The 20772-nt window shown below is 42.4% G+C and overlaps 2 protein-coding genes across 6 annotated transcripts in view; one reads left to right on the top strand and one right to left on the bottom strand.

The window, feature by feature from the left end:
• The window catches only part of ZNRF3 (zinc and ring finger 3), a 67597-nt gene extending 60571 nt beyond the window's left edge, over positions 1–7026 (top strand). For all 5 annotated transcript variants that reach the window (XM_053959087.1, XM_053959088.1, XM_053959090.1 and 2 more), the window contains 3 exons: positions 789–891; positions 1609–3354; positions 4417–7026. In XM_053959087.1, the coding sequence (XP_053815062.1) occupies positions 789–891; positions 1609–3354; positions 4417–4460 (1893 nt within the window). In that variant the 3' untranslated portion in view covers positions 4461–7026. The remainder of the gene's footprint in view (positions 1–788; positions 892–1608; positions 3355–4416) is intronic.
• Positions 7027–7228: 202 nt separating this feature from the next.
• Positions 7229–20772, bottom strand: part of KREMEN1 (kringle containing transmembrane protein 1) — a 30259-nt gene continuing 16715 nt past the window's right edge. Inside the window, exons 4-9 of the mRNA XM_053959092.1 lie at positions 19795–19919; positions 19203–19356; positions 18042–18374; positions 17300–17458; positions 16011–16095; positions 7229–15283 (exon numbers count right to left, since the gene is read on the bottom strand). Coding sequence (XP_053815067.1) covers positions 15121–15283; positions 16011–16095; positions 17300–17458; positions 18042–18374; positions 19203–19356; positions 19795–19919 — 1019 coding nt within the window. The 3' untranslated portion in view covers positions 7229–15120. The remainder of the gene's footprint in view (positions 15284–16010; positions 16096–17299; positions 17459–18041; positions 18375–19202; positions 19357–19794; positions 19920–20772) is intronic.

The following is a 20772-nucleotide window of genomic DNA, read 5'->3' on the forward strand; positions in this document are numbered from 1 at the left end:
GTGTACTTCTGACCTCACCTAACAAAAGATATGGAATGGAAAGGAAGGTGCTTCAGGAAAGGGTAGACACAAATATTTTGAATGGTTTCTTTAAAAAACCCTGAATGATTTGAGTGGGCAGGGACTCTTTAGACCCAGATTGCTTGGGGACAGGGGAATACAAGGTTGTGTGGTGTTTCTCCAGCAGGAGGTAGTAGCCCCATGGAACTCCTTGCCAAAGCATGTTAGAAATTGAAAACCTAAGCTCATGGGGAGACATGAGCAGTACTTAGAGGAAAGATTTTTTGAAAGTTTCTGAGAGCAGGCTCAGGAAATCCTGTAAACAGATCATAGCTGAAGGGTAAGAGTCCTGGGCAAGGGGAAAAGTATCATATACACTGTATTTGTTTTGCTTTTACCTGAGTGTTTTCCATTGCAAATAATTGTAGGAAAGGTACATCATTACTCCTAATTTCCTTTTTTTAAGTTCATTGAATATATTAAGGAAAACTTTTATGATGGCCTTCTTAAAGGTGTTCGGTCATAGGGACTTACTACAAAAAGTGTCCTAAAGAAATGTCCTGTATCTGCATGGAGTTGTAAGGTGCCTGCAGACTATTCTTTTAGAGACAGCTGAGCACCAGCTGTTGTGCTCTTGACTGTCTTGGTGCCATTTTTTTCTTCTTAGCACTTCAAGACTAGGAATTGCTCCATTTAATAGCCAGGTTGAAAAAAACTAGGAACAAGCTGTGAAAAATTCACTTGTTAGGAAGAAGTACATTTTCATGGTGCTTCGTCTGTTCCTGTAGGAACTGCGTGTCATTCCTTGCACTCACCGATTCCACAAGAAATGTGTGGATCCTTGGCTGCTGCAGCATCACACCTGCCCTCACTGCCGCCATAACATCATAGGTAAGTGCTGCAGTGTGGGTGCTCTGGTGTGTTGTTTATTTCAGGCAGCTTAAAAGATGAAATAAAAAGTGTGCCTGTTTGTGAATCTCCATGGAGTCCTTACTGTAACATAGCCCTGGAAATACAGTCAGCCCCAAAATCTCAGAGAACAGCTGAGTGCCCCTGGCATAACCTTGGGGTGGGGATGATGCCCAGCTGAGGGCAGTGTTGTGCAGCCCTGAGTGCAAGGACACATGGAGGAAAGGGATATGTTTTCCCTTGGGACTTACAAAGAAAACAATGTATGGGCTTTTATTTTTCCATGGTGTTGTAACTTGGAACGTGGTTTCCCTTACTTGCCCTCTTCCTGCTTTCGTTTCCTCTGTCTTAAGAAAGTTTTCTGTCGCTGCACATTTATGTAAAAATGCATAAAGTGAAAATTTGAGCAATGACTTCCAGCCTGTCTCAGCCTCTGCAAGATGTAAGCAGAAAATTTTGTATATATGAGAACAGTATCTGAAATAAATTCACTTCTCTTGCTTTTAAGCAAATACATTTGGGTGTTTCAAAGTTTTACAGACATGTTTATGACTTTTGTTTTGCTTTTATTTCCTTCCATGTAAAAAATTGGTGCATAATGTAATGACACGGAAAACAAAAATAAGCTTTCTTGCATAAAGTATATTCCCTTTTATTCCCTTCTAGTTCTACTTCTCCGTTTTTATTTCTCTCATTCAGAACAGAAGAAGGGGAACGCAGCTCCAGTCTGTCTGGAATCCATCAACCCAGCACGCAGCCGGCAGCAGAGGGTGATTCTGCCTGTCCATTACCCGGGCCGAGTGCACAGAGCAAGCCAGATAACCGCGTATCCCACTCGGACGAGCATGGACCCTCACGGAAACCCCATCACCTTACTGACAGTTGAGCGACACGGTGAACAGAGCCTCTACCAAGCCCCTTCCCCAGCCTACATTCGCAGTTATCAGCCTATTCATTTGGACCATGCTTTAAACACACATCACTGTAGCCTGGAGCACAGGGCTTACTCTCCAGCTCACAACTTCCGAAGACCCAAGTTTGGTGGACGCAACTTTTCCAAAGCAGCGTGCTTTTCCCGATACGAGACCATGTATCAGCACTACTACTTCCAAGGCCTTAGTTACCCTGAGCAAGATGGACAGCTTCCAGCTGGCATTTCCTCAAAGGGTCCTTCCCGTGCCTTTCAGCCTGGTAGCAGCATGCTTTTCCCTCCTGTGGTACATGTAATGCCCTCGTCCCGCTTGGAGAGTGGCAGTACCTCCAGCTTTAGCTGCTATCACGGTCATCGCTCAGTGTGCAGTGGGTACTTGGCTGACTGCCCTGGGAGTGACAGCAGCAGCAGCAGTTCTGGTCAGTGCCACTGCTCCTCCAGCGATTCCATGGTTGACTGCACTGAGGTCAGTAACCAGGGGGTGTACGGGAGCTGCTCCACCTTCCGCAGCTCCTTGAGCAGTGACTATGACCCCTACGTTTACCGCAGTAGGAGCCCTTGCCGAGTGGGTGAGGTTGGTGGTGCAAACAGGGGTGCAATTGTGCTCTTGGAGGGCCCCCACCAGGACGAGCTTCCAGCTCACAGTCATGGTATGGTGGGTGCTGACTGCCGGCCTGTGCCAGCTTCTTCCTCAGGGGACCAACTGTCTAATTGCAGCATGGATATGAACTATAGCAGTAATTCCTCACTAGAGCACAGGGATCCAAATGGCACTACCTCAGAGGGAGGACCTGAGGCCACTCCTGGTGCTGCCTTGGATGTTAAAAGGAACTGGAAGAATCCAGAGATAGCAGGGTCGATTTCGGAGCAGGCATGCGCATGCTGCTTTGAATTCCAGCACTCTGCCCTGGAGCCTAGCAATGGGACAGCTGACTGTAGTGCACTCTTCCTTAGCTCTCCGCTGTGGGGGACATGTGGCCAAGGAGTTGAACCACAGTCAGGGAACACCCCAGGCTTGTACAGTATTAACTCAGACCACTTACATAGGACAGATGGGGTAAAATATGAGGGGTTGCCCTGCTGCTTCTATGAAGAGAAGCAGGTAGCCTGTAGTAGCAACAGTGGCAGTGGAGGTGGTGGCTGCTATACAGAAGACTATGCAGTGAATGTGCAGTACACGCTTCCTGATGACACCTTGCCAAACTGCTGTAAGGGTGTATGTGATCTGGGTCAACGCATTCCCATAATTCCTGAAGACAGAGACTGTGAGCTGGTTCTACCGCCAGAGCACCAAGGGACCCACATAGGAGGCTGTAGCTCCTGGGATGGAACACCTGAGCTAGACACTTACCTGCACTGTCAAGGTATTGGAGAGGTACAGGTCGAGAGGGAGGTGTGCTACGAGGCAACATCATTCCTGCGGCAGAACTACTCTCAGGAGGAGGAAACTGGAATGCCCTTTCCCAGTCCCACTCTGAACTCCCAGAAGCTTATGATGACCACAAAGTCCACAGGTAACATATGTGCTTTTTTTGATTACTTGCTATCTTTCTGTGTTAGTGTATGAAATGCTGCCATCTTCCTAGGTACCTGCAGCCATAAGGGTTACCCCTTCCTTCACATAAGAGCAGGTTATTGACTAACCATTCACCCCAAAGTATTATTCCCTGGTTACCTGTGCTCATTTGGTCATAGGCAGAGGAAGAGAAGATGATAATTTACTAATTAATCCTTGATAACTTACTAATTAACCCTATAAAAGCTTTCATGCTCATCCTTTATGGGGAGGGGCCCCCATTAGAGTTCCCACAGCAAGGGACGCTGTGCTAGTCATGGCAGCTGTGGTGAGTTGCCTAAGCAGGCAATGCCACTGTGAGAGACAACAGACAAGCTGAAGGGGTTTTTTTAAAAAAAAGGTGAAAAATCTTGGAATTGCCATAGAAGAGTATGTGGGAAAGTCTCTGCTGTAGACATGGACAAGGGGGAAAAAACAGCCACTCACAGAAAGAGGGGGATATTTCTTACTTGCCATGCCAGGGTTATTTTAAAGGCTGTTCAGAGAATCACAAGGTACCCTAATTTGGAAGGGACTTCAGGCCATAATCTAGTCCAACCCCCTGCTCAAAGCAGAGCCAGCTCTGAGACCAGACCAAGTTTGTCAGACCAAATGTATCCAGTCAGGCTGGATAAACCTTCAGGGACACAGAGTGCAGTCCCTTTCTGGACTCCTGTGGCTGTGCTTGACTGCCATTATGGTCAAAAGATTTTCCTTATATCCAGTCTGAACATCTCACACTTCAGCTTAACTTCCTCACCTCTTGTTCAGAATGCACGTCTGTGAAAACTGTGGTTCCATCACTGGGGCAGCCTTCATGTAGGTATTGCAAAGCTGCTAGGGATGCCTTTAGTGCAGGCTGAACAGCCCAGATCCCTCAGCCTCTTCACACCAAGCGCTCCAGCCCTCTGAGCATCTTGGCTCTCTGTGACACTCCAGTCAGTGAGTGTCTTGTTCTGGGGGCCCCAAACTGTATGCAATATTCTAGATGCAATGTTCCTTAGTTTTCTTTATCCTTCAGGTGCTGGATCTCATCCCTTGGAGAGAAGCCAAATCAGTGACTAGACCTGTCCAGGTGATCTCAGATGGAGAAGAGGAGCTTATCAGAGACTCCAAATTCTCATGGACTTAATTTTTTTTTAAGCTTTGACAAACACACAAAAGTGGTAATGTGGAGAAGTCCTTCCCCTACTTCCTCTGTGTTCACATCAGTTTGATTGTCTCCTTTGTCCCTCCTGCCTGAAGCCTTCAGGCCTTGATTTGTGTGCAAAGCCCATGTGGGACATGGTGTGGAGCATTTCTGAGCTCTAGTGCCATTTCTATATTAATGACAAAGTGTTATTTATATTTTCTTTTTAGAAGTGACCTCTTGCTGAGAGGTAACACAGTGTGTTAAATAAGCCAGGCTATGTGTAGATGCTGTTATCTCCTACTTGAAGGAGTCCAGCCTTTGATAAGCTCAGGGCTACACCTGCCTTAGAAACCAGATAGCACCTTGAAATATAATAATCCAGAGGGATACAGCTGCTGAATGGATGCTCAGATACTGACTAATCCCAGTAGCAAATCCTAGCAGCCAGCAAGTTATGTGAGTGATTTTGAGGGAGGTGAAGCATTGGACTGTCTCCTTTCTCCTCTTCCCTTCTCCCCCCTTTCATGCTGCTCTGATGGTTTGGCTAGGAAGGTGTCCTGCCATTAGGATTATTTTCAACAGAGTGGGGGTAAGGAAACTGATAGCTCAGAATGTTCTCATCCTCACTTCCTGTATTTAAACCGTGGACCTCATTGTATCTTCTGACCAGTGAAGAATGCTGAGGACCTCTCCCTCAAGCAGATGCTCGAACAAAGTGCTTAGAAAGGGTATTACCTTTGTAGGTAATGAACTTTTCCTTCCATAGGAAGTTTTTCAGGCACCTGTAGCCCCTGTTACGGCTGTGAGGAATGCTGGCATGTGCAGGAAAACAGAGCTTGCAGTGTGCTCGCAGCTTTGCTGGCTCATTTTGGAAACAGGGTTTCTTGTTTCCTTACAGGCTGCAAGCATGCCTAAGGGAAGCAGTGCTTGTCACCTTTTGTGCGTGTGGGAAAGTGAGGGACTTGGTTTGATCCTTGTTTTCTTCTTTGCTGTGGTTGATGTAGCTTCCATAGATTGATCTGTTTTAAAGGTTTCTTGGGCCCAGCTGGTTGTGCTTCATTTTTGTCTTGTGTACAGAGTGCTCTCTGTACCCCATTAGCCTGGGCACATACTTTTGTTCTTGTTCTTGTCCTAGTGGGGATGTTTGTTATCATGAGATAATTTATGTCGTCACTTCTGATAGCAATTGTTTCCTGTGGAAACAGCAGCTTCTGAGTAAGAGGCTACCATAGCATGGGTTAAATTGCCTTTCATGCTGCATGTGCCTGAGGACACAGTGTCATCCTGTGGTGTATTCACAGCAGGAATTCTTCTAAAGGGAAACTAAGTATTTAATGCCCACAGTGCCAGTCTTCTGAAAAGATTTGTCCTAAGTTCAGTACACTTTGGAGATACTTCAGAGACATGAAATGGAGATGTACACTTCATATTCTGCCAAAGCAATGTCCTTGACAGCACTGGGCTGGTTGTGAGACCCAGCAAAGCTAACTTGTATTCTCTGTAGTCCCAAATGAATTATTTCAAAATAAGGAAACAGATATTTAAGAAATAACAAATACATTCATCTATTTTCTTTTGCTTTCATACCCAGTAAGTTAGGAAGAAAGTTCCACCTAAAGGAACATCTTTTCAATCAATAGCACCAAAATTCAGCTGTTCAGAGAATTAATACAAGGCAATATCTGGGTATAAGATTAAAAGAAAAATTTCAATAAACACACTGTGTATAAAGCTTATTAAAAACTTATTCATTCTCTGAATGACTGAAGTAAGTGGTATGTGTTGGGAGAACAAACTCTACAGGTTTGTGATTTTTGGAATTCTTTTTAAATTTTTAAGTCTGACCCTCTCCTTCCTCCACTAAAAAAGAAATGCATTGTAGAAGCTATGGTATACTAGCTTGGTTGTTCTGCTTGGTGTTTTGTGAGGCACTATAAAGGCCACCTAAGATACATTGTACTCTGTAACTAAAACAGCATATTGTGGTAAAAGTGGTTCTTAAAAAGATTTGAATATTCTGGCTCCTGGTGATCCCAGATGTAGTGGTCCCACACATTGTGGAAATCTCTGCTGGTACAAGTCTCTGCAGGCCATACCACAGACACCCTACACCTGCCTCTGTGCTGGGTCTGACATTTAACATAAAACTCTATGTCCAGTGCAGACTTACAGGCTAGCTGGCCATCATAGATGGTTTTTATAACAAAATGCCTTTCTACTACTTACCTGAACAGTTGTCGTTGTGTTTGGCTCATGAGGCACTATTTAAAATGTTTTTAATTAAAATTGTCTTATAGCACTTAAAATTGTTTTGTATAAAATTTGCTGTAAAGATTTGTAATATGGTCAAAGGGCTCTTTCTCCTTCATTACCATTTTTAAAAATGTTTTAAAAGCTAGAAAGCATCTTGTATATATTCTGTATATGTATAGCAGCACATTTCATGTATGGAAATATGTTCTCAGAATATTTATTTACTAATATATTTATCTTAAGCCATGTCTTATGTTGAGAGTGTGTGACATTATTGTAATAATCACTGAAAATCACTAACACGAGGCCCTGTAAATACATGATAATTGCACACAAAGATTTTACAGTACTTGCCGACCAAAAATGATTTAAGAGAAGTGTAGTTACTTGCAGTTTTGTAAGAAAGTGTACAAATGTCTGTATTAAAAGAAAAAAAAAAAGGCAAAACCACACAAAAAATACAGTTTTATTGCATATACATGTGGGAGTTGTCCTTCTTGTTTTGGGGGAAAGGACATAGGTAACTGTTCTCCTCAAAGTATAGTCCTAGATATACTGAGATGAACTCTAATAAACAACATTTTTTCCCTTTTTTTTAAACAGCAGATAGGTGGATATGTACATGCCTTTACACAGCACACCAGTTACTGGGGAGCAGTGGGGGGTAGGTGTCACACAAGCCCCTGAGCCCCCCAGTACCACATCTGCTAAAAGAAATCCTCATTTACGTTTGGAACCTGCCTGTTCCTCGTGGCAGGGGAACTTAACTCTGTTGTAATTTCAGGTAAAAGTAATTTATTGTCCTGAAATAAAATTGTTTTGAGAGAGCATGATACAGGTGGGCACAGCTGGGTAAATCATAGCTTGAATAGTCAAGCTAGATCCAGGTCCTTGCCCTGGATCATGGAATCACTGGTCCTGCTTAATGAAAATCAGTATTTCGGGACTCGTTTTGTCAGCAGAGAGCACAATTTCATCAGAGATGTTTATGCAGACTCCAGAAGAGGGGAGCCTGGGGGTGTGTGGCTCTGTGTGTGTATGTACATGTGTATTTATGTATGTTACTGTGTAAACAGTTCACCTTCTGTATTATTCATTTCCCATCTGCTGATACACTCACAGAGCCTTTTCCAGGATTCTCCAGCTTCTTCCTTCTCCCAGAGATTTTCACCTGGTAATCCCCTGGACTTTCCCCATCTCTCACCCATATTCAAATGCACCTCAGGATTCAGCCAAGAAATGAGCCTTACTTCTCTCCAACCCTCCTTGTTTCATATGTGATAACTCCATTTGGGGTGACAGACTATTCAAGGGTATTATTTTATAGGGGACCCTTCACAGCATAAGGACCAGTTCCCATCCTGATCTCAGGTATGACGGGAAAGCCTGGTCTGTGTGGGGAGACAGGCACAAAAATGGACGAGCAACAGGAGCAGGTGCTTCCCAGTTAAAGTATGTGCCCCTTGTTTTGCTCAGTGAACAGAGTCTTGGCAATTGCCAGTGATTACAGATATGCCTTTTATATGCAAATTAGTTCACAAAACATGTGTTTTTACAAATAGCATAAAACCCCTGTGTGTGGGTGGCTGGTAGCTCATATATTGACAGGTCACATCTGAATCTCCCTTCTCTTCTCTCCCTCCACCCCCCTGCTTGCTGTTCTGGTTTTTTTTGAAGAAAACTGCCAGCTGATTGTGCTTTTAAGAACTGGACATGCCACCACCCTCAGTGTCCTGTAGGCACACAGTGTGTGGTGACTGGGAGTGGGGCTCAGCCCAGCCTCATCCCCAGTGGGCACAGCTGTGAGAAGCAGGTGAGCAGCACTGACAGCAGTGAGCCATGGAGTGCCCAGGGGCACTGACCAACCACAAAGGGAACAGAGGGCACACAGGGGCACTGCAGGAACATGAGGGATATAAAAGGTTGGGCTAAAGAGCAAAAAGGGCAGATGCTTGCAGACTTCTGCAGTGACATGGTCTTACTCTGTATGGGCAGATGCCTGAAGCCTTCTGAAAAGGTGTGGTGTCTGTGTTGTGGCTGTCCCAGCTGTGACGCTGTCCCACAGAACGATCCGTGAGCCCGTGTTCTGTCTGTGTGAGACACAATGGTGAGCTGCTGCCTGAACTTGTGAGTGGTGCTTACCTCTGTGTGGTGTTCTGTCTACTCTTTGTTGTGGCTTTTTAAAAATTACTAAATGTAAATATTTTCTCTCTAAAATGAACATTGGGATACTTGGTAAGGCGGGGGAGGTTCTTTTTACTTTTCAGGTTTGATGCTTAAGGAACAAACTTGTGACAAAATGAGAGTCCTGTGGGGCACCACAAACCTCCACAGAACCTTGATACAGTAGAAAAAGCCAAGCAGGAGCAGATTATTCATAGTGGATTGTACATTATTGTAACACTTGGTGTTTCTGTAACACTATCTGCAATATCATGTGCATCTGTCAAATCCTATGACAGCTGTTAGGTAACGTTTGTTTTTACTTGGCTAGTGTGAAGAGAAAAATGCCCTTAAAAGGATACCCATGGTCATACCCTGTGGAACCAGCCTGGCCTAATTCTCTGGCCAGGGAGACAATAGCATACCTGAAACCAGATATTTTATCTTGCAGTGAAAGCACCGTGCTCCTGTGACTTAAATGCTTCATAGAAAAGTGTCTCTTTCAGAATAAAGAACACATTTCCCTTGTGGGGAATGAAACTGCTGCTTAGGAAACAAGCAAGAAAAAAGAAGGGAACAGTTCCCAGAAAGAACCAAAGTGCCAGAGTCTCATAACTGGAAAATGGCAAGAGTAACCTCCCCTGTGTAAGGGGAGGCCAGTCCCCTCTGACAATTGTGTTTCTAAAAGAAAAATGAGTCTTCACATGAAGAACTGGAGGCGGTTTGGTATTTGTCACTGGTTTTCTGGTGCTTACGTAAAAGGTTGCTGAAGGTTTCTTAAAATGTAGCATTATTTTGGCCAGGAGGAATTAATTAGAGAAAAAATGAATCTTGCAAGAAAGTGGAAACAGCATTATACATTGCTGTAATTTCCAAAGCAAACCTTGAAAGAGTTGTTAGTTTTTAAAAGTTGGAAAACATGTAAACCAAAAACTTTCAATTTGCTGTTACCTCAGAAATTGTGTCTCGGAGCAGTTTCATACTTTATATGTAAAGTAATCATTCTCAGCTCTAATTCCTCTCTTCTAACGTGTAGCAGGCAGTGCTCTTGTAATCTGCTGGTGAACTGCAGCAGTTTCTGCCTCCTCTATTTCAAGTTTGTATACACTTCAGTCATCCTAACTGAACTCCTTCTGCAAAAATACACTGTATTTATTTTTTCATAATTATTATTCACAACCATTTGCTGAATGCAGGGTGAACAGTTATAAACACAGTGCATACTTCAGCAGCGAGTCATCTCAAATTTGATTCATTCTGGTTTCTTGACAGCCTTATGTGGTTCATGTGATAGCTTTTGGATTTGGAGCAAAATGTCTTTAGACTGAAGTTCACAATGCAAATTTTCATCCCAAAGCACAGGTGCTCAGTAAATTTGAGAGAGTCTGAGTGGCGTGAAATGTGTGTGTGTAGGGGAGATGTGTTGTTTAAAAAAAAAATTGGTATGGTCTGAAGGTAATTGTATTTTTCACTGTCAAGGTAGCAGAATTGTTCATAAATGTCCAGAAAAATATTCAGGTGAAACTATCAGTGAACTGTATTTCATTGGAAGATTGTGAAATGCTGCTGCAAGGCAGCAAGAACTAGTTGGACAAGTTTTTGTCAGGAGTTGTTTTTGTAGTTCACCCTTCCTTTAGGCAAAGTGGTGCACTAGAAATTTCTGTTCCTTCCCACTGCCTGAGAAGGCTTATTAAGCAGAAGATGAAAGTGGAATAGCTACTTATGCTCATTCAGTGGCAGCCATGTATCTGCTGATGTGTTTGACCTGTAGTCATCCAGGCTGCAGATTCAGTGCAGTTTCCAGGACTATCCATAAAAATCTCCTATTTATTCTATTGCCAGGGGGGGTTGGAAAAAACAGACTTTAATTCTGCAATCCCACTGGATTGTCTGTATGAGCAATGTGATAAACTTCCTCAGCATTGTCCTGGCTGTAGAAAATCTGGCAGAAACAAGTCCTAGAGAAGATTATATTAATGCTTGATTGAAAGAGCAGATTACATGTTTGATGGTAAAAATCATCCAGAGAGTATATGCATATGAATTTGCAGTATCTTATGAGCAGCCTAATACAATTACAGGCTAGAAATGAGATTCAAAGGAGGAAAGTGTTTCTTACAGCAATTGTTTTATCAGCATCTATTCTGTCACAAAACTGAGGCTGAGTTCCCCTGTTCTCAATGTCTTTCTATCATATATACCAAAGAAGGATCTTTGATTTTTTCCCTATGGTTACAGTGTATAGAAAATTTATTTTTCCCAGAGTGTAAACTAACATCTTTTCTTCCTATAAAATGTTAGCAAGATAGAAGCATAATATGCTGTATTAAATAATGCATTTCCTATACATATACAAATATATATATTACTATGATAACACATCACACATTTTTACATAACAAAGTCTCTATTTTCCCACAACATAACAATATTAAGATAAAAATACATATAAAATCACATAGTCAACAAACTAAACTAGTTTTAAATGTAGATTTTGAATGAGGGAAGGCACTTGTCCAGCTGGCCCCTTTCCACCTGAGGTCCACACACAGTGTAGGCTGCTGGAGCTGGGGTGCAGTGTGAAGGCAGCAGGCTCACACGTGGCTGCTGTGCCAGTTCCAGCAGAAGTGCTCGTTGCCCCAGCTCCTGGGGCACACATCTGGCCTTGTCCCATGGCTTATTGTCTGCTTAGCTGTGCACTCAGGGAGCTCTTAGCTCATCTCCCTGTGCAGCCACCCCGTGAGCAAGGTCAGAGAGCTCAGCTCTGTAAAAAGTAACTCAGGGAAGAAAAAGCCATGGCAGTTTTTGACCTGATCAGTTTATTGCACCACTACACAGCTGGTCACACCAGCACAAGAGTGAGCAGCAGGCCAGAGCAGGAGCTGAAATCCATGTGAAGGAGGAGGCAGCTCCTCATCAGGATTTGGTTGCCAAATCAGTTGCTTTTGACATTGTAGCCAGTGCCACATTTGCACCCTGTCCAGCCTCTCGGGACTGCTAGGCAGGAGCTCAGATGGCTACAACTCAGATACAATTCCAAACAAATTCTGCAGTTAGTTTCAATTAGTTGGAGAAAATGCTGTAGACACCACCCTCCTGAGGTGTCCCTGCTCTCCAGCTGCCAGCTCTCACCTGGCTGTGTAGTAGGGGCATTTCTTTGTGGGATTACAACACTTGTGCATGGTCATGCTTTTTGCTTCTTTCTCCCCCAAACCCTCACAGCAAAGATCAAAACGTGCTGTGTTAATGGATAGCACATCTCTTGGCCATAAATCACCACAGCCTGAAGTGTCTGCACTAGCAGTGTGAGTGACCCTACCACATTTTGAAAAAAATCCATGTTGGAGCTCTACCTGCTCTTCATGGTCTCAGCCCTGGAAAGTAATAAGTGCTATTTAAGGGACCCTGTCCATGAATTTCCATCCATTGCTCTGTTTGCTAGCACTAGCAGTATCTAGAATCAGCCAATCTGAAAAACTCTGTGGGGGGAAGCATAATTTCTTCTATGCTTTTATCAGTGTATTACCCATGCACTGTCTAATACTAGTCCTGTTTATTGTTGCCATGACCAGTTAATCTGCTGTAAGTGCTGCCTTTACGGGACTTTTGTATATAATAAATTAGATTCATGCTCCCCATGCAAGTCCCATGAAATACAATTTTATTTAAAAAGTATTTGAGGAGCTAAGGGAGCAATGCAAAAATCTCACTTCTTGAATTCTCTAGATTTTTGCATTAGTAGCATCAGTCTTTGTTGCTGTTTGTTATATTTTCTCTAATATTATAGTGAAATTAAATTCTTCACTAATGAAGAGAAGTGTAACATTCTGTATTTTTTCTTTCTGCAGTATGTGTAAATCAGTCACCAGGTGTTCCTGATGTTTTTTCAGTTTATCATCATTAGGTAACTGCTTTATTAATGTCTCTCTGACAAAATGTTTAACTTGCATTTGATAAGGCAAGCAAAGCTTCATCACTTTGTGATAAGCACTGTGTGCTCGTAGCAGCTCCTGAGGATCTGGCACCACGCTGTGATTCTCCCTGCCTGGTTTCCTGTTAGTGCACCAAACTAAGGATTCTCAGGAACCAACCTGCTTTGTTTAGCTCTGAATCTCTGAGGTGAACTCCTTCTCCACACAGCATGATGCAAAACCTTACTTTTGAAAAAGGCAATTTCAGAACTTGTGTTGGGTCTGAAACAGACAATGGTTTTTGGTCCAACATGATGACACGTAAGACAGAACCAGCATATTTTTTGCAACTTGTCCTGTCTTCATTTTAGCTAATACTGTAATTATATTTTCCTGTATTCTTTCCAGCAGCTCATGCAAGGAAGTACTAGATGTTCCCATGCTATTCCATTTTTTATATAAACAATTCCATAATTGCTGGCTTAGTAAAGTCTGGTTTCTTTTAAGCACGCATTGTGATATTGTTCAGCTGTCTCTAGCACTCATCTGTGGTACATAAATCAAGCTGGATTGAATTCAGTTCAGGTAAAAGACCAGATCTACAGTGGGGTAAGGCGCAATATTTCACTGCTTAATTCTTTGATGCCCTGTTTTTTCAGTGAAATCTGTACTTCTCACAAAAAGGAGGGAGTTATATGTTAAAAAACATAAGGGCAGATACTAGAATGAATTTAAACTCGGTGACAATTTTCTTACTTTTCTTAATTACCTTTTGTAGATGCACTTAATAGATGTTCTCTGACTGCACATCTGGTATATGCAGACCGTTGTTATATATTCAAACTTAACCAGAATTACTGTAGTTTAATGGCTCTCAGTGAACCTTCTCTAACTGAGTTTAAGGAGCTGCCCACTGTAAACCTTTCCAGTCAATTTATCTGACATTTGCATTGACAGTTTTTCCTAAATATCTTGCTGGTCTGAACTTGCTGAGGCTGAAAGACTCACTGCTGATCCCTTGGAATCACTTGTTTCCCACTTGTGGTGGGATGAGAAATTAGAGTATTGTGGGTGGATAGCCAGTCTACCAAAGAGGAGAAATAGTTAATGCTGTCTGTTGCAATCAGAGAAAATAGTTCACAGGTCAGAGCCCTACTGATGTTTTAGTTCTTTGACAAGTAAGGCAATTACCTTAAAAAATCAGTTCAGTTTTAGTGTTGCAGGCAAGGAGACACTTCTCACAGGTGAGTGTCAAGGCAGCTGTTTGGTGCATGTTCAGCTGCACAGCCTGGCCCAGCTGAGTTGGTGATAGCAGCCTACAACTTTGTAAATAGTTTGGGCTGCTGGGATCAATACATGTGACTTCAGAGCAAATATTGGTTAGTCAGCCTCACTGATAAAAATTCAGTGGATGACAGTATCTTTGGACAATCCTTTAAGAAGCCCTAAGCTTATACCCAGGATGAATGCTGGCTGTCAGGCTGGAGTACAGTAGTTTTTTTAAAAGATCACTGTGAATATGAATGAAATTATCATAAACATCAGTGAATGGTGGGTCAGATAGAGTCATTTAAAAGGCTTCAATGCTCCTGCAGGTCTTGATCTGGCGAGCTCTAGTCAATCAAAATGCATATTTGTAGCTGACTCTTGTTACAGAGGCATCCTGAATTTGATTTTTTGTTTGCATCTCTGCTTGTAGACACAGAAACAGAACATGCAGAAAGAGCACTGAGCAACCAGGCTGATAATTTTTCCAGTCTTTGATTCCCATTCTATTGTATAGTACCTTTGAGATGTTTACATCAAGGCAAATAAGCTCTGTTTGCTGAACAGGTTAGCAGTACCCACCTCTGTCTTCAGCCTTGAGAATAAAAGGACTGAAGTAGCCTGATCTAATACAGTGGTTCAGGCAAGGGGGACCCAAGAAATCCTCAACCTGTAGATACCCCTTCAGTTACCTTGGGCAGGGGTCCAGGACATTTTGAATTTTACGAGTTTTTACATCTATTTTAAGTGCAATGGTTTAAAGGCAGTAATTAACAGCACTACAGACTTGAGGAGCACCAGGTATTTCAAAATTATTGCTGCAATTAAATCCATTGTCACTGCTATATCCCAGAGAACAGCAGATAGGCAAAGTCACTCAAAGGCCTTTGGAAATGGACTTTTTGGAAAACAGGTATGAGGTTGGGAGGAAATAAAAGGAAGAGTAATCTCAAGTCACCTGGATTCTAAGGAGATCAATTCTTGCAAAATAAAAGACACCTCAGTTTCCCACCAGTGGGTTGCAATCATCTTGTTGATTTCGAAGCTTTTTCTTGAAGATGGATATTGATGTGGATGGTTGGTAAAATATACTCCAGATCTCCCCAGCAGTAGTGACATCACTGCAATCCTCTGTTTCAGCTGCAGCAGGAATCTGGTGGGACCTAGGGAACAAGAGTTAATTCACCCTTGTGTTAATGTGCTTGAGTAGCTTTAATATGTCTGCACTGGGAGTGCTCACAGCTCCCACTGCATCTGTGACACTTCTTTCTACCTGCTGTGCAAAATGTAGGTTTTTGGAGTGTTTCTTGCTTGGCTTGATCAAATGAAAAGTTAGGTATCCTTTTGCCACCCTGTGACAGCACTGACATTAAGCTAAGCTCTACAGACTGTAGTTGTTGTTATTATTATAATTGCTATTAATACAAATTAATTCCTTGTATATTTATGCATGTTTGTGCTATGTAAATACAATATTCAACATTTTGATTTGCTGATGACTCACCCATCATTTCATTCCTGAGTGTCCATCTAGAGGACCCAAAATTTATTTGGTAGGAGTGTAGATGTTTTAATTTTTTCCCTGCAAAGTATTATCATAATTTGACCTCTTCTCACCAAACCTGGATGTCTGATAACATTTTCCTCCTTCCTCCTAAAGTACAAATCTTGTCAAATCAAGAGCAGAAGAGATAGTGTAGTAGCAAACGCTATCCTAACAGACTGGAAAGTTTAAAAATGTGCTTATTTAGGATCTTACATGAGAATACAAATATGTAATAACTAACTTGGAATATGGCCAATCTGACAATTGGAAGGCAGAGAGGAGCCCCAGGTTTGGTTCAGAGCTGAGATCTTGGTTCTCTGCGGTTGCTTTTGCTCCACACTCACCTCATGGTAACGTGCAGAAGTATCTTTGCTATTATGGCTGTAACACTTAGGATGAGCAGTGCTGTGAGGCTGTATATTGTCCATTCTGCAAAAGAGAAGAGGGGGAGCTCTCAGTACATTCATTTATTTACAGTTTTTACAGTAAGAATATTGCATGAAAGGAACAAACAGCCTTCTGACGCTTTATTCAAATCTGTAATTTGACAATGCCTTAAACCTACAAGTATTTTCTGCAGACTGGCACAAACCATACAACTTTCAGTCAGAACTGCTTTTTTCCCTTGTGAAACTCCTCCCAATAAAACTGAAAGCTGGAAAAATTCAAAGCATATACTATTAAAATTACCTAGGAAAGGAAGCAGAAGTTCCCTTCCACCCACTGCCCCTTCCTCAAAGCATTGCCTGTACATGATGATTTGAACAGTATTTTCTGAACTGCATAAAATCCCAGGGTGCAGTTTCTGTTGGTGCTCCTGGGTAGTTTAACACTAGGCAGCTTAGGTGTAACTGTGCTAAGTCTGGCATTAGGCTGGGCCTAGTCCCAGACTATTCCTGGGCACGTTCTGCACCTTGGCTGGTTTGGGTGTGCAGCTCATGTTTCAGGTTTGGGATGCAGATAGCTTCAGGACTGTGGGAATGTCCCCAGTGGGACTGAGGCCCAGCTCCAGTGACAGATGAAAGCAGATGCCCAGAGTGGTTTAACAGCAGGAGAGAATAATGGTGATATTCACCAAGAGTGCATTTCTAGACTTCGGTTATTTACAGCTCAGTAATTTCCTGAATTCAGTGATGTCCTGAAGATGAGTTCTAAGCACGTGACAGTTCTCAGTGACACCTCTCCTACGCCCATTAACTTGTCTAGTCCTCTTTGTATTGTTGATGAGGCTTTGTTAATTGGGGTAACAGGGATGCAAACAGCATTTCAAGCTATTCTAGACTCTACAAGTAAAGTTTGCTCTTCTTTCAGCAACTTGTGCCCTTCTGTGGGATGCAGGTCACTAAAGCTGATCTCAGTGAGGAGGCTGCTCTGACTCATGCATTTTGAGATGCTTTCATTCTCAAGAACTCATCATCTTCACACTATTTCTGACTTAGGTGAGAAGTGTTTTGAAATGTAATGAGAGAATCCCTCTCTCAGTAAGTGCTAATTAGACTGAATGAAAATTCATCTGTTAGTAAGATGCACAGTGGATCTGCTAATGTGGAGGAGGCAGCAAAGGAAATAGTGACTCTGGATTTTGCTTTGGCAAAATGGATTTTCCCATTTCCACATTTTACTGTGTCATTACCAGGCATGGAGCTGGTTGGATGGCTTGGGCTGGTTGTGATGACATAGAGTATCTTTGATGACCGGGCTGCATTGATGCTGAGATTTGCTTGTTCATTTAGCCTCTCTGGAAGGGTGTGATTCACTGGGATCTTGTTTTGATGCACATTGTCCTTCACAGCTGAAAACAGAGGAGTATGATTACAATAACAGTCTCTTAACAGGTGTAGCTGGACTTTTGTGCTTATAAACAGACATGCTGCTCTCTGGTTTACGTAAGAGCACTCAAATAATCAAATTATATCTGATTCCTAAAAAAGCCTGTACTTCACCACTTTGGGGTTCTCAGAATTTCTCTAGCAGCTCATCATAACAGTAGGTACAGCTCAAGGACCAGAACATTTTCTCCTGATGACTTTCAGCTGAAGAGGAAGAGTCTGTTAGAAGGAGCCAAGATGAGCCAACGTGCAGATGGATTATTGTTTGTTTTGTTTCCCTCTGTCATTTTCCAATCTGTTTTAACAGGGAGGTATAGAATTTTTTTAAAAACCTTTATTTTGCTATTTATGATGTAGCTGACTGGAATGTTCCAAACTGAGAGGAATTTTGGCGAAGCTTTCACCCAGTGAGTAGTGGCAACAAGAGAGATGAAACACCTCAGAGATAAGAGATGAAATATTTGTTCTTTAATTGCCACTTCAGAAATCTCCCGTGTTAATTAAATGCTTCACTGAAAGGTAGAAACAGCGAAGGTAGCCTCTTACCTCTATACCTGATAGCAAATCCCTGGGCTTGGTTGATGTCATCTGAGAAAAAGTACAAAATGACAAAATCCAAAGAGATGTTAAAGGTGTGAGGAGGCCTGTTCTTGCCATTAAAACGAGCTAGAACGTGGTAGGTGTAACCATCCAGCAATTCCACCATATCTGTAGCATCTTTGATTTCAAAAAGGACAAAGCTGAAGTGGATTTGAGATGCTCCTGGAACTTGTATGGTCCAATAACAGACTTTGCCTGTGCCATATGTGTCAGGAAAATCTGGGGAATAGATCACAGCTGTAGCAGAAGTGTAATTCCCTCCACAGGCACCAATAAGGGCTGTGAAAACAAGAGGAAAGGGAGAAAAATGGGAAGAAAGAAAGAAAAAGAAGAGGTAATACATTAATTTTGCAAAACTTTAGCACCCTGTAGATTCTAATACTTAAATGTGACTTGAAGGTACAGACTGGCTAGGCCAGCAGGATGCACTCTCTGCAGCTGCTCTTTCTCTCCCTCAGCACTGGGAGCACAGCTTTTGTTGCCCTTTCTTGGAATACTTATGCCTCATTACTCTGACCTATGCATCAGTCTTGAACACTGCAACTTTCCTTTGTCCTTGTGTTGTAACCATGTACCCTTTCCTGCACCCCTGCAGAAATGGGGTAAGAGATAAATCACTGATTCAGGGGCTTCTACTCTGAACCTATCAGGCAGGCAGGAAAGTGGGTTAGTGACTATTAACTCTCACTGCTTAATAACTGACACCCTTTCACAGCTGTATGAAATTGAAAACTTAAACACCACTGAATCCAGAGAGCAACTGAAATGCCACCAGCTGACAATGCATATCCATATATGCATATACAATTTTTTACTCTCTAGTAAGATCAAATCTTAGGGAGTTTCTGACAGCTGACTTAGTACCACTTGTGAGGAAAGTGAGAGAACCTCTGGAGCATGAGCAAGCATAATTTCTTGGAAGAGCTATTTCACATTATTAGTGGATGAGAATTTTAGGTAGAAATGGAAAGAAGCTTGATTTTATTCCGAATGGAGGTGTTTTGCTGTTTGGTGTGCAACAGTTCTCTTTTTTGAGCCCTTTCCCTAATTTGCTGAACATGTGAGGCCTCTCCTTTGGGAAAAAACTGAGCCTGCTTCAATACTTACTGTCAAAAAGAATGACTCTGCCGTCCCCACCGCAGGGCTGAGTGTGGTCTCCAAAGCAAACACTGTTGCATTCCGTACTGGCTGCCTCCCCGTATCTCCAGTAGTCAGGGTTATTTCCACAGAAGCAAGCATAACCTGATTCCATGCCTGCAAACTTTGACAATAAAGATGCATGAGGAAAGGAGGAATAGTATTTGAAGGAGTGACAGCGGGAGGTTGTTTGAGCAAGAAAGCTGGCAGCAGGATATGTGTGTTTTGGAGAAGTGTGATTACTCAGAGGAACCACCACAGGCTATTTTTGTTTGGGCTGTCAGGATGCTGCTTAAGACTGGGGGAAAGATGGAATGGAGGGCACCCTGACACTCACAATTGCAGTAAGCATCCATATTTTCTCCTGGTATTATTCATTAGTCATTCGTCCAGATTCCTCTGGCTGCAGAGAGAGGGCTTGATCTCTGGGGTGGACGTGCAACCTTAGACCTCCCAAAGGTTAAAAAAAAATGGGGGAGAGGAGAAATATGACAGAGACCTCTAGGCTTGTTGCCATTTTTGTCTTTGAAAACATTTTGTAAATGGATGTCAAAGAAATCACCTTGAACTGCTGACTGCGGCAGGAGCTGATGCACGTTTGGATTGTGAGTTTATTGGAGGTCTCGCTGGTGCCAGTCAGAGGTGGTGGCTCCCCATGGTCCTTGTAACAGCCCAGATTTCCTGGCACTACAGGAGTAACACACAACAGTCATTTAAAGTGCCTGTAAACAGCCCAGACCACTTCATGCACTACCTGGTCACTGAGCAGCTCTCTCTACGTTCTGGGCTTGATGTTGCACTTCGGGAACTCTTTGTTACTCATGCTCTGTATGATTCTTGTCATATTTTCCAAACACGCCCAGGGAGGAGTGATGGGATAAAAGAGTATCAAATCATCTCAGCAATATACCTGTAAGACTCTCTAGCTGCTTTCAGTAAGCTGCAGTAAAACAGACAAGATAAATACCTTGTTTATTTCTCCTGAAAGAGGCAATTAAAAAAACCCAAGGCATTAAGTGGGTTCAGGGGGGTTGTGGTTTTTTTTTGTTTTTCTTTTTTTTTTTTACTACTGGCATACATATTCTGAAAATGTAAATTAAACTGTTTTCTGCCTGACCTTCCAAACAAGTTCCCAAAACAGGATACTTGAGGAAGGGAACCTGTACTGTTTTAGAATGGAGTTTGGCAAGTTTTATGGGAGGGACTATATACTTATATAGGGGGATTTCCTAATATTTAAAACTTGACTTCTGATATGAATCTGAAGCATCATACAAAGAGATTAAAAATGAGCATTATTACTTTAAAAAAACAACCCATCTATTTACATTAATATGATGTTTCAAGGCTCCTTGGTCACTATGGGAGATCAGAGTTTTCTCCCTTCAGTGCTCTGGTTTTTTTTTTTTTTTGGTTTTGCACTTTTCATCAAGGCACTGGAATTTAGCCATGATCACACCCCAGAGAGGATGTAGAGTACAATACAGTGCTGTGATAATGGCATAAAATTATCCCTTGCCCACTTGTCATATCTATTCAC

Source organism: Vidua chalybeata, chromosome 18, assembly GCF_026979565.1.
Source record: "Vidua chalybeata isolate OUT-0048 chromosome 18, bVidCha1 merged haplotype, whole genome shotgun sequence".
In the NCBI taxonomy this organism is placed as follows: Eukaryota; Metazoa; Chordata; class Aves; order Passeriformes; family Viduidae; genus Vidua; species Vidua chalybeata.